The following is a 13171-nucleotide window of genomic DNA, read 5'->3' as shown; positions in this document are numbered from 1 at the left end:
AATCAAGTCATTAACTAGCAGACTTTTAGAGGAAAGCGATCTTATGTTAAACAGTCACAGAATTATAATTTAATCAGATTATCATCATTTACTCCGGTCTGCCCAATGGGCTGTCTGGGTTTTGGAGGACTAATAAATTAAAATGGAGGATCTTCTGAAATGATTGAACCAGAACAGCTCCTAAGAGCAGGCTCCAGGTTGTAGTTCCAGATAACGGACGATAGATGGAGCCATTTCCCTCCCTGATCAAACCTCCAGGTTCCTCCAGCTGAAGCGTCGCAGGGAGAGGAAAAACAAACCCAGAGCTGTTTGCATGCCGCTCCGGGTTATAATAACCACTGCGCGGAAGGTCAGAGGTTAAAGCAGCTTGATTTGGTTCACAGTTTTCACTAACAAATGTCTGGATGGCTCCAGCGCTCCCATTGGAACCAGCTGGATCATTTGACTGCCAGGACAACACTCATTTGGATGAGCTCTGGACTTCATTTTCCTGATTTTATTGGTGCTTTTAGAGAATTAACTGTGAGAAATAACAGCCCAGAGAACAGTTTGAGCCTAACCATCTGTTTTAAGATCAATAAAGCAGATTTTAGTCACATTTTATTCCTTTTCTGGTTCTAAATTTGAAGATCTGATAAAAAAAAAGTTTTATGGATCAGTCAGCTGGTGCTTTAACCCTGAAATATTGCTAATTGTAATTGACTACATGCAATAATGGGTAAGGTGGAGGCAGAATCATGCTGTGGGGAAGTCAGGAAACCAACGACCTCCACAGTTCTCTGAATTCATCTTTCTAAAATGATTTTCCATCTGCTGTGCCCTGCTCTATCTGGGCATCCTGGGTGAATTAAGCCTCACCTAGCATGATGCTGCCACCACCATGCCCCCCTTCATGTCTTGGTTTTCTAAAACTCAGCGTGTTGGTCAACATGGAAAAGTTCAGGGAGACTGAAATGCCTTTTTCTGGACACCAGAAACGGAGGAAGAGGAGCTGCAGCTCAGATCTCTCTCTCTCTCTCCTCTGATTGGCCCCGCCCTCTCACCCCGGACCCCCCCTCCTCCCCCCTCAGCTGTATATAAAAGTTTTCAGTTTGGTGAGTCTCCAGTTTTACGCACGCCAGGATGGAAAGCTTCCTCTGTGCGCTCCCCGCTCTTCCTCCTGTCCGCGTTGACGCTCCTCTCCGCAGCAGCTGCAGCCCGCAGGTCTCCACCGGATCCAGCCCGAACATCTAGAGGCTCCTCTTTGGTTCTGACCTGGAAGGATGCTGCGGCAGGACGCGGCTCCGCTGCCCGTGAGGAATATGTTGACAGGACACCTGGAGGTGGGCTCAGGCTGACTTCAGAGCCAGAATCAGATCGGATCCACTTTCTGCTCGTTTCTGGAGGATCTCTGCTGGGATGTAATTTAAACTAGAGGCCACATCTGAGAGACGAGCCGCATCAGTGCGTCAGAGCGCATGGATCACTGATTCCCTCCTCTGGTTCCACTCACTCAGAAAATGACTAACTGTCTCCTCCGACTGGCTCTGCTCGTGGTTTGCGTCCTCTCCACCCGCTGCAGCGCCGCGCCGGAGGCCGAGGCCGGGGCGCACCCGGAGTCCTGCGCGTCCTGCGCCGCCTCCGCTCAGCTGGAGGACCCGGAGTCCGCGCGCGTGGACGGAGACTTCCTGGAGGCGGTGAAGAGGCACATCCTGAGCCGGCTGCAGCTGCGCGAGCGGCCCAACATCACGCACCCGCTGCCCAGGGCTGCCATGGTGACGGCGCTGCGCAAGCTGCACGCGGGGAAGCTGCGCGAGGACGGACGGGTGGAGATCCCCAACCTGGACGGACACCCGATGAGCAACGAGGTTCTGGAGGAGAGCTCCGAGATCATCAGCTTTGCGGAGAAAGGTCAGCTCAGGTTTCCGGGTTCGGTCCGCGGCTCGGGGCGCCGGATCGCTCCGAACCGGTTTGTTGTGTCTGAGACAAAGAGGATTAGAGCAGGATTTTAATCCCAAACACCGGCTGGATGCTGCTTCCACTGGGAGGCTGGATCTCAGCCACCAGGAGCTGGTAAACCAGGAGCAGAAGAGTCCAAACAGGACAGATCCGGAACCAGATTTAAATGATTTAAATGATTTAAATGATTTAAATGATTTAAATGCAAAACACTGAGAGGAAAACAGACGGAGGAGGATCAGGGACACTGAAAAAATAAAAACAAGTTAACTGATTAAATCTGGTTTCACTACAATGAGGGAGAAAAGTCTGAATTCTGACTTTTTTCCTCAGAATTCAGATTTTTCTCCATATTATACTGAAATAAAATGTAAAAATCAGTTAATTTTTGTATTTAATTGCCCTAATCCTCCTCTGTACTACAATGTTTTCCTTCATGGTCAGAATTCTAAGAATAAAGTGAGAAAAAAGTTTAAATTCTGAGATTAAAGTCGGAATTCTTAGATTAAAGTCTGGATTCTGAGATTAAAGTCAGAATTCTGGCTTTTTTCCAGCATATTATCCTGAAATAGAATTTAAAAATCAGTTAACTTTTATTTTATTTTTTTCCAGTGGCCCTAATCCCGGCTTTACAAAGCTGGATATTTGATTACATTCCGGTTTTGGTTACTCTGAGGGCAGGTAATTCAGGAAATGGAAAATTGTTTATTTTTGGATCAAGTTTTGTGGGAATTTCTGTGGAGCAGCTTTTTGCATTTAGAGTCTTTAAACAAAATAACCAGGATAGTGACAGAAAAAAAAATCGCTTTATCCAAAGGAATCACATTGATCCAGGTTTTCTTTAGGATAAAAGCTTTTCTTATGCTGCAGAAGAAGCGATTTAGATTCAGGAGACGAATCAACAAGCGTCTGAAATGTTAGTTTGAAGGCCTGTTGTTCAGGATCATGACTCAGAGCCAGATTCTTAGACTGTGTGACGCTGCCAGACTCTCAGCTCCTGCTAAACATCAGTTTAATGATTTAAACTCCTGAATTTGTTAGAAATCCATCAGCAGCTTTGGTTTAAATCTCAGCTTCAGTGAGTATAGTTCTGCTGCTATAGGCTTAGACTGCTGGAGGACATAGGGACCCCTTTTTCATCATTCTATCTCTATTCTCCCACTCTGTGGAATCTATTAGTTCTATCTCTAACGTTCTCTGCCCCCCCCCGGCTCATGGAAGGAAGCTGCTAACTTGTCCCTGCAGCTCCTCTCTTGCTGCTGCCTGCTGGGGGCCTTTTCAGCCTCAGATGTTTCTCTCTGTGGACCTCTCCACCTCCAAGGAGGGCCGGCCAACTGGCAGCCTGACTCTGAGCGGCTGCCAGCAGGTCGATCTGGGGAAGGGCCGCGGTTTCTGCCTGAAGAGGCTTGAAATGATCAGCAGCAGCACCTGCTTGGGTCTCCTCCATCCCCGCTGAAGGCTCTGAGCCGCTCTGTGAACCGGGCCCGTTTTGTTTTAGGTTGCTGTGCCGCCTGAATGCAGAGTGACGGACTGAACCCTGCAGCCTGTGGGGGGGGGTGGGGTGGGGGGGTTAGTGGCCCACAGTCTCAGTCAGGAAAAACATCTCTGCTTTGATGCACGTGGCCAAAAAGAAAAGAAATCTGGTTAAAATCGAGGGAAAAAACTTTTGTTGGAGTCGTTTCTCTGGCCGTCGTCATGGAAACGTTGCCTCATTCAGCTGAAATAATCTCAGCCTTTTCCCCTCTGCTTCAACCCAATATTAAAGACCTTTTTTTCATTTCTCCAGATTTTCATCTTAGTTAAGAAGAGCAGAAGTTCAGCCGATCCTGGTCTCTGAGCAGCTCTGACCTCAGATCGTCTCCTTTTCTGCTGCAGCCTCAACATTAAATGTTTTTATCAGCTGATTTTCAGAAACAAACAGGATATAAATACTCAGCTGAACATTGTTACTCATTAAATGTCAGATTCTTTGGTTTAAAAACTGATTTATTTCTAACTTCATTTTAAGATAAAGTTGTTTGAATTTGACGTAACAGCAGATAATTCAAACTAGAGATGAAATGGAAAGTGTTAACGGTGCAGATTAATCCTCCTTTAAAGTTCTGAGACGAGGAGCTCCACCATCAGAAGGTTCAGATGTTGCTTCAGTAGAGGAGCTGCATGCATGTTAAAGAGACAGCAGGAGGCTTCAGGAGTGAAGGAGGTGCCAGGTGTGTTTCTGCACCTGCAGCTGAGCTGCTCTCTGACGGTCCGCCTGTCGACTCACTGAGGCGTGAGCAGGTCTGACCCTCAAACATCTGGGTTCTGTTGCAACCAGCGGCGGGCTTCCTGGAGGCTCCGGCTGGTTCTGGGAAGGCGGGTCGATCTGTGAGGAGCTGCTGCTGGTTGGATCACCAGGAGGTTCAGGAGGTTCAGGAGGTTCAGGAGGTTCAGACCCGGAGAACGACTCCTGATCAGCTGACAGCTGTCAGTCACCTCAGCCATGAGCTTCACCTACAGCGGCGCTGACTCTAACCTCTCAGCTCCTCTCAGCTCCTCAGCTCCTCTCAGCTCCTCGGCTCCTCTCAGCTCCTCTCAGCTCCTCAGCTCCTCTCAGCTCCTCTCAGCTCCTCTCAGCTCCTCTCGGCTTCTCTCAGCTCCTCTCAGCTCCTCTCAGCTCCNCTCTCGGCTTCTCTCAGCTCCTCTCAGCTCCTCTCAGCTCCTCTCGGCTCCTCTCAGCTCCTCTCAGCTCCTCTCAGCTCCTCTCAGCTCCTCTCAGCTCCTCTCGGCTTCTCTCAGCTCCTCTGCTCCTCTCCGTTCCTTAGCTCCTCAGCTCCTCTCTGCTCCTCTCTGCTCCTCTCAGCTCCTCTCAGCTCCTCTCAGCTCCTCTCGGCTTCTCTCAGCTCCTCTCAGCTCCTCTCAGCTCCTTTCAGCTCCTCAGCTTCTCTCAGCTCCTCTCCATTCCTTATCTCCTCCGCTCCTCTCAGCTCCTCTCAGCTCCTCTCTGCTCCTCTCAGCTCCTCTCAGCTCCTCTCAGCTCCTTAGCTCCTCAGCTCCTCTCTGCTCCTCTCTGCTCCTCAGCTCAGGCCTTTGGGGAAGCAGGCAGGGAAACAAAGAGCTTCTGTTCTCCTCCAGAAAAGAAAACATTTTTCTTCTTCTTCTGTTCAGAGGAGAAGCTGAATAAATCTCAGAGCTTCTCCTTCCTCCTCCTGCTTCATCTGCAGCCATTCATCAGATTTCCAGGCAGCAATCTGAGCTCAAACATGTAGATGAATCTGTTCCATCTGCTTTACTGGGAACCAGCCATTCGTCACTTTAAAAACAACTTTTAAAAAACTTTAATGACGTTTTCACTGCAAAACAATGACCTTAAATAACCTCAAATTACCTTAAAATAACCTGAAACAACCTTAAATGAGCTTAAATGAGCTTAAAATGACCTTAAACGACCTTGAATGACATCAAATGAGCTTTAAATGACCCTAAACAACCTTAAATTACCTTGAAATAACCTTAAACGACCTTGAATAACCTTAAATGAACTTAAAATAACATTAAACTACCTTAAAACGACTTTAAATAACCTTAAAATAACCTGAAACAACCTTAAATAACCTCAAATTACCGTAACATAACCTAAAACAACCTTAAATAACCTTACATGAGCTTAAAATAACCTTAAATGACCCGAAATAACCTTAAAATACCATAAAATGACTTTAAATAATCTTAAATTACCTTAAACGACCTTGAATAACATAAAATTAGCTTTAAATGACCCTAAACGGCATTAAATTACCTTGAAATAACCTTAAACGACCTTAATAAACCTTAAATTAACTTAAATAACCTTAAATGACCTTGAATAACCTTAAATGAGCTTAAACCAACATTAAATCACTTTAAATAACCTTAAATTACCTTACCTTGAAAAACCTTAAACAACCTTAATAAACCTTAGATTAACTTGAATAACCCTAAATAACCTTGAATAACCTTAAATGAGCTTAAACGACCTTAAATGTCTTTAAATAACCTTAAATTACCTTAAACGGCCTTAATTAACCTGAAATTACCTTAAAATAACCTTAAACAACCTTAAATAACTTTAAATAACCTTAAATTAAAACCTTAAATACCCTGGAGCGACCTCAGATGACACAGCCACCCATTTCTGCTGCTAAAGTTTTTATTTTATTTGTAATATTTATCACCTTAACGCCACAAACCTGAAAGTATTTTAATGGATTTTATTTTCTAAACCAACTGATTAGCTGGACTTTGACTAGACCAACCGCCGCCATCGCATCTCTGCCGTATGTTCGGTGTCGTTAACCTGCAGGAATTTGACCCTCAACCAAACTCTAATGACCTCTAATGACTGAGCCCCCCGGCCCAGCATGACGCTGCCACCACCGTGTCTCTGGAACGTTTTGTTCAGGATGACGTTCAGCGTTGCTTTGATAACAGATAAAGGTTTTTTTCTTGATTCCAAACTTCTTGATCTGATCACATTAAGCTCAGTTAACAATAAATAAAGTGAGGCACTGTGGGAACTAGAGCATTAATGGAACGTCAGCCTCTTAACGCTTCTGATCGCGGTGGGCGGGGCTAAGCTTCAATGCTGGGAGGTCTCTGGTTCAAATCTCAGCTGGAGTCTTTGTGCATGAAGTTGGCATGTTCCTTCTATTCAGACCAAAACATGCCTTTTAGATTAATTGGCCACTTCAGATTGTCCTTTTGTGTGCCCCCCCCCCTCCCACAGTGGGTCAGCCTGACCCCGCCCTCCGGCGTCTCCTTCAACTGACGGATTAATCACTGTTATAACAGTAAACTGTTTTTCTTGAGTAGTTTTTCTTGTTCACTTATTGGTGTTGACCAGTAGGTGGCGGTACCTCTGCTGGCCTGTTCATGCTACAATTTCAGTCTGGTTTGAGTCAAAGCTCCCCTACTGGGAACCAGTTAAACCATTGAAACGCCATCACAGATCGAAACAACAACGCCCATATTCCTTTTTCCTCGTCTTTGACGCAACTCTGTTTCTTCTTCTGCTCCCCAGATGATCTGGTCACGTCCAAATCCAGCCTGTTCTTCCTGATTTCTAATGAGGGCAACCAGAACCTCCACGTGACCCAGGCCACCCTCTGGCTCTACTTCAAGCTGCTGCCGTCCCCCGGCCAGGTGCGCGGGAAGAGGAAGGCGACGGTGAAGGTGTACTACCAGGAGCCGGGCCTGGGCAGCAGGTGGGACCTGGTGGAGAAGAGGGTGGAGCTGCGGCGCAGCGGCTGGCACACCTTCTCGCTCACGGACGCCGTCCGGTTGGTGTTTGAAAAGAGTGACAACCGGCGGCAGAACCTGGACATTCGCTGCGAAGGCTGCGAGGCGGAGGGCGTGGTGCCGGTCCTGATGAACCTCAACGACGAGTCCCACCGGCCCTTCCTGGTGGTGCGGGCCAGGCAGGCCGACAGCAAGCACCGCATCCGCAAGCGGGGGCTGGAGTGCGACGGCAGCAGCCAGCTGTGCTGCCGGCAGCAGTTCTACATAGACTTCCGGGTCATCGGCTGGAACGACTGGATCATTGCGCCGTCGGGATACTTTGGGAACTACTGTGAGGGGAACTGCCCGGCCTACATGGCGGGCGTCCCCGGCTCCGCCTCTTCCTTTCACACGGCCGTGGTGAACCAGTACCGCATGCGGGGGATGAGCCCCGGCTCCATGAACTCCTGCTGCATCCCCACCAAGCTCAGCACCATGTCCATGCTGTACTTCGATGACGAGTACAACATCGTGAAGCGCGACGTCCCCAACATGATCGTGGACGAGTGCGGCTGCGCTTGACTCTTTGCTTCCCGTCTATTTAACTCAAGAACTCGGCAGATTAACGACTTTTACAACGAAAAAGTGAATATAAAAACAGAATATTTATGAAGACCGGAGAAAACACAAACTCGCATGTATGTCTGCACAAAACCCTGTATATATATTTATGTTTGTTGCTCCACTTTCTGTCCGATCTTCCAAAATCTGCTCCGCTTGGCAAACAATCGACTCCAGCCGGTCCTCACTAGATATCTCCAAGATTGTGAGGACAGTGTTGGTACATCCAGCCTTGTTCACAGCAGTATATTTAAGTTGTATGAATCAAGGGAAACTTCTCCACAGGAAGAGTGGAGAGCCTTAAGTGAGTCCCATCCGTTCCTCTCTACATGGAACAAACACTGACGGTGCAAGTTCTGCCAACCTACAGCACTTCTGGCCTTAAGTTCTTCTGTTACGCCACAGAAACTGGACATCCGGTCCAACAGGACCACCAACTCTAACTCTAGATATCTGTCCACAAAATCCTCCTCCAGAGAGCAGGAGTCAGAGAGGAGACACCAGAGGTCTGAGGTAGAGTCCAACCGACGCTGGCGAGGAGATCCTGACAATCGAGAGGTTCCCGCGCACCTAAAAGTTGCCCGAACCTCTCAAGGTTAGATGAAATACGGCATTTATTTCTCTGACATTAAGAATTTGAAGATGTAATCTTACTTCTCAACATTGGCATTGTCAACCTACCTGGTTATCTTGATATGTTGTCATCGTTGACCTGAACGTCTACGCTTTGGTGTTCGTCGGTCTTTTACTGACCTGCCGCTGACTAAAAGTCAGGAGGTTCATGTTCTTGGAGTGGATGACTTTAAGGACTCTCCCATCAGTAAACACCTGTAGAAATTATATTTTCTTGCACTTAAAACATAAAACAAAGTTGTGGCCAAAATTTTCACCTTTAATGTTCCAAACATCTCTGTCCAACTGGTAGATTCATGTCCTCGCGTTCAGCACTTATAGACATCTGGGGAACTTCCTGGTTCACTTTCTTTGCCAGCATCGTTAGAAGTTGCCATATTCAGGACACCCCCCCCCCCCCCCATGCACACGTTTGAAGCACTTGCTGATTGATTTGCCTTTATGGAGCCCAGAGTAACCCTTCATCACCGGCCACTGTCCCCTTTGAAAGTGCCGCATGAGCTATGCAAAATGTAGAAGGTACCCATATGATCAACGAGCTCAACTGAAACGGTGACAAACTTCCACCCTGTACTTGAAATGTGGGCGGAGGCGGGTCGGCTGCAGGCTGGAGGGTCTGGACTAAAACACAGGACATGTTTCTGAGGGGAATTCCCAGGCTGGAGGTGTCCTTGGTCACCTACAACCTGATGCTAGGTTCAATTTACATTTTAGGAAGTTTAATCAATGAATCAGCAACTAAAAGAACTTTAATGAAGAGAAACACATTTAAGCTCAATAAAAAGTCCCTTTCTGAGGGACAGAGTTACAATTATATTCCATAAGATCCATTTTTAACTGAGGTAAAGGCTAAGAAAGACAATCTTAATCAACAGGTTCCAATCCTCTCTAATTTTTAAATTTGTTTAGCCAGTTTCTGAATTATAGATATACCTCTGCTTCCGATTTATGTGAAAGAAAAGTCCAAAATTCAACCAATAAAGTTCTGCCTGTTGGTATCAATATGGCAACTTTAGTTTGGCCTCAAATATCAAGGAGTAAAACAAATCCTTGCCTAAGTTAAAACCCACCAGGATTTAATTCAAAGCAACGCCGTGTTTGGAGGAAATGACAATCAAACACAAAGCTAATCAAGAGAGGCACTAAGATAAGGCCCTGAGGTACTCCACTGGCTGTCCCATAACTTAGTAGGGATCAAATTATCAAATTGTTTATTTTAGGGTATAATTGTTGTCTCTAGCGAACTGGGCTGGTTTTCCTCCTGGTCTATGGTGTCCAGAGGTGGGTACAAAAATATTACTTTTAGGAGTAATTTTAATGTTTCATACTTCTTACTTTTACCTGAGTAATATTCTTGTTAAGTATTGTTACTCCTACTTGAGTATATTTTCTGACTACCCTGTAATCAGTGACAATGGCGCAACCAGGGGGTGGCCACGGCCACCACTGGTCGCCCCACTGGCCACCCCACTGGTTGCCCCTCTGGCCGCCCCACTGGCCGCCCCACTGGTCACCCACTGATCGCCCCACTGGTCACCCAAGTGGTCGCCCCACTGGCCGCCCCACTGGTCGCCCCACTGGTTGCCCCACTGGTCACCCACTGATCGCCCCACTGGTCACCCAAGTGGTCGCCCCTCTGGCCGCCCAAGTGGTCGCCCCACTGGTCGCCCCACTGGTTGCCCCACTGGCCACACCATTGGCCACCCAAGTGGTCGGCCCACTGGCCGCCCCACTGGTCGCCCCACTGGTTGCCCCACTGGTTGCCCCACTGGTTGCCCCACTGGTTGCCCCACTGGCCGCCCTACTGGCCAAACAATTTCATTGGGTTAAAAAAAAATCCTCAGCTTGAATTTGTTCTTTTATATTTGAATTTTATTTCTATTCTTTATTAATTAGACTCTTTAAAACACCTGAACTTTGCACATAAAGTCTGTTTTTCTGCATCATTTCTAAACGTTAAATCAGATGTTAGGATCCAACAAGTACTCAGTACTTAAGTAGCATTCTTTACCAAATACTTTTTATTTTACTTGAGTAGAAAAATGTCGAGGCTACTTTTACTAAAGTAGTTATTGGGTTCCCTACCCGCCATCGATTCCTGAAACATTTATCTATAATCTGCTTTAATCTGCCGTTTTATTTGATCAAACTGCTGGTATAAAACCATAACTCTCATGCAGAGTGAATTTATAACCATTTTAACGGCGCAGATCTGACCCAGCTGTAGATGAAGTGTCACCGGCTAAATGAAAGATAAACCCGGGGGCTAACTTTGACCCAGATGTGACGCCTGTGGAGCGATTTTTAAAGCCGGCGTCCCGGCGGAGCGCCGTCCGCAGCACACTAACACACTTTAAGACACAGTTTGAGCGTCCTGTTATTTCCCGGGTCTGATCCACGAATACCTCAGCTGCACATCCTGCTTATTACCCGCCCTCCTCACGCCTCCTGGCCGCCCGCCAACACCCCCCCCCCATCACCATCTCCATCCTCCCCTTCTAAGCCACTTGTTGTTAGAGTATTTGCACTGAGCAGTAGCATAGAGGAGAGAACAATGCATAGAAGCTGCCATGGGTTGAAATGGAAATAAAAAGCTATTTTTATAGGAGCAGAGTGAGTTGTGTTCAAAGTGGAACCAAAGAGGCCGCCGTGTGTGTGTGTGTGTGTGTGTGTGTGTGTGTGTGCTGTAAATGACGTCGTTAAAAGAGGCCTAACCACTGTTTCAGGGTAAACTATCAGTCCATAGACAGATCAACACTTTTCTATTTTTTACTTAGACATTAAATATGTCCTATTTTTTCATCAGAGTACTTAAATATTTGCTAGTTTGGTTCTTGTTAGCTGTTGTTTAGGTCGAAGCACCTGCCATCCCATCCCTGTGCAGTTCATGTAACATATGAAAACGCTTTCCACATATTTTCTTCTTATTGTTGGAAAATAAATTTCTTATTACTTGTAATGATGTGTTGTCATCTCTCATTAATACGCACAAATCCCATTAATGCAGGGAATAATGGTTCGACTGCATAAACCGTCCCCAGGAACAAGAAGAGGAACCAATGGTTTGGATTGATGTCATGTTTACATTTTCCACTCATGAAGGGAATCAGACAAATATGCTGCATCATTGGAGACCTGCATAAAACGAAGCCTTTGATTCTCAGATTTATCAATTTTTTTATTAAAATGTACCAATAATATCAATAAAATGGATTTAAAATAAGAATAACAGAGCAGCTTATGTAAAACTTTAATGCTTAAGGCACCGAAAAAGGAGCAAAAATAAAACCTTTAACAATAATTTATTGGGGGAAATAAATAAATACCCTCCAAAAAGTCATTTTTTTCTTAAAATAAGTGCATTTATTCTTGGATTGAGGAGATAAAAGAGACATTCTGCCGATGGAACAAGACAAATTACATTTAAAATAAGAAAAAAGCATTTTCATTGTCTTATTTTAAATGCATATTATCTAATTATCTTATTTTAAGAGTAAAAAAACACTCATTCCATTGGCAAACAACCTCATTTTCTGCTCAAATTAAGGGTAAATACAGTTAATTTAAGATATTTTTACTTATTTCTAGATGGTTTTTCCAGTGATGTGAGACCAACACATCCTCTACCGAACCCCCTTTATTTATAAAGTGCTGCACATCTCTACACTACATCACATATCAGCCGTATTATAATTTTTTTCAGATATATTTAACCAGAAACACCAAAATAATCACGTTAAAGAGAGTTAAGCTAATATAGAAAATAGAAAACCTTCATTGTTAAACACGGTGCAGGATGTGTGATCCTGTGGGATGTTGATCTGACTTTATGGCTACAGGGGTCAAGTGCTTCATCTCAGGGTCGCGCTCGTTAGGACTGCAGGGAGGTGTCAGCAATTAGTACCTGAGGAGACCCCCCCCCCCAATAAAGGAACTATTAGAAAAGAAGAGCAAACCTGTGAGTCAATGTGAGCCTCTGACACCCGTCAGTCTCTAGTTGCTCTTAACTCTAATCCTGGAAGTGCAGCCTGGGGCCAGAGGTGGAGGGAAAACCGACGCCTCCTAATCTGAGGAGACGAGGAGGAGAGAAGGAGACGAAACACTGATCAGGTTTCCCCTCGGGTGCTTTTCCTTCATGCATCTTCTGTCTGTGCACAGAGCTGCAGCTTCACCGGAGCAGCATCCAGGTTCTCAGGAGGAACCCAGATGCACGAGCTGGAGCTCCACGGCGGTGATGTCAGGTGACACGCCAGAGCTGTTTGGTCATGCTGCTCCACATGGCTGGTACACCACCAAACCCAGGAATGCTAATGAACAGAGCCGCGGGGCCTGGCTCTGCAGCACGGGTCGGCTCTGAGTAAACAGAGCTTCCACAGACCCGAGCGGGACTGAATGTGCCGATCCTGCTGATTTATGACCTGCGAGCGGCAGATATAATTTGTTTCAGGGCAGGGAGAGGCAGTTAATCATCGGGCCCGGCGTTTACAGTATCTAACGCCGTCCTACCTGATGCCTGGAGATGAGGAATTACAGAAGTTTTGGAGGCGACGTTCAGAGGATTCAAAACATTCATGGTGAGTTGGACGAGTTCCCACCGTCCCATGTTTGGTGCTGTTCTTTAAAATGAGCAGCTGGACGCAGACGGAGATCCAATCAACCCACAGAAACAATAAAATATGAGCATTTATTCAGTGACTGGAAGTTTTTCTTTATGTTTGTTTCCTGTGGTGAAAACGATGCATCA

At 46.1% G+C, this 13171-nt stretch overlaps 1 protein-coding gene across 1 annotated transcript; it reads left to right on the top strand.

Moving 5' to 3' along the window:
• The first annotated feature begins 1086 nt into the window (after window positions 1–1086).
• Window positions 1087–9896, top strand: LOC107096022 (inhibin beta B chain-like). Its single transcript, XM_015392474.1, has 2 exons — window positions 1087–1890; window positions 6977–9896. Exons 1-2 carry the CDS (start codon window positions 1500–1502, stop codon window positions 7753–7755), a joined length of 1170 nt encoding a protein of 389 aa, XP_015247960.1. The 5' UTR covers window positions 1087–1499; the 3' UTR covers window positions 7756–9896.
• Window positions 9897–13171: the final 3275 nt, after the last annotated feature.

The sequence above is a fragment of the Cyprinodon variegatus genome, unplaced genomic scaffold (assembly GCF_000732505.1).
Source record: "Cyprinodon variegatus isolate N-32 unplaced genomic scaffold, C_variegatus-1.0 Scaffold592, whole genome shotgun sequence".
Lineage (NCBI taxonomy): Eukaryota > Metazoa > Chordata > Actinopteri > Cyprinodontiformes > Cyprinodontidae > Cyprinodon > Cyprinodon variegatus.
The sequence above is the reverse complement of the archived record's forward strand: the minus strand, read 5'-3'. Positions and strand labels throughout refer to the sequence as shown.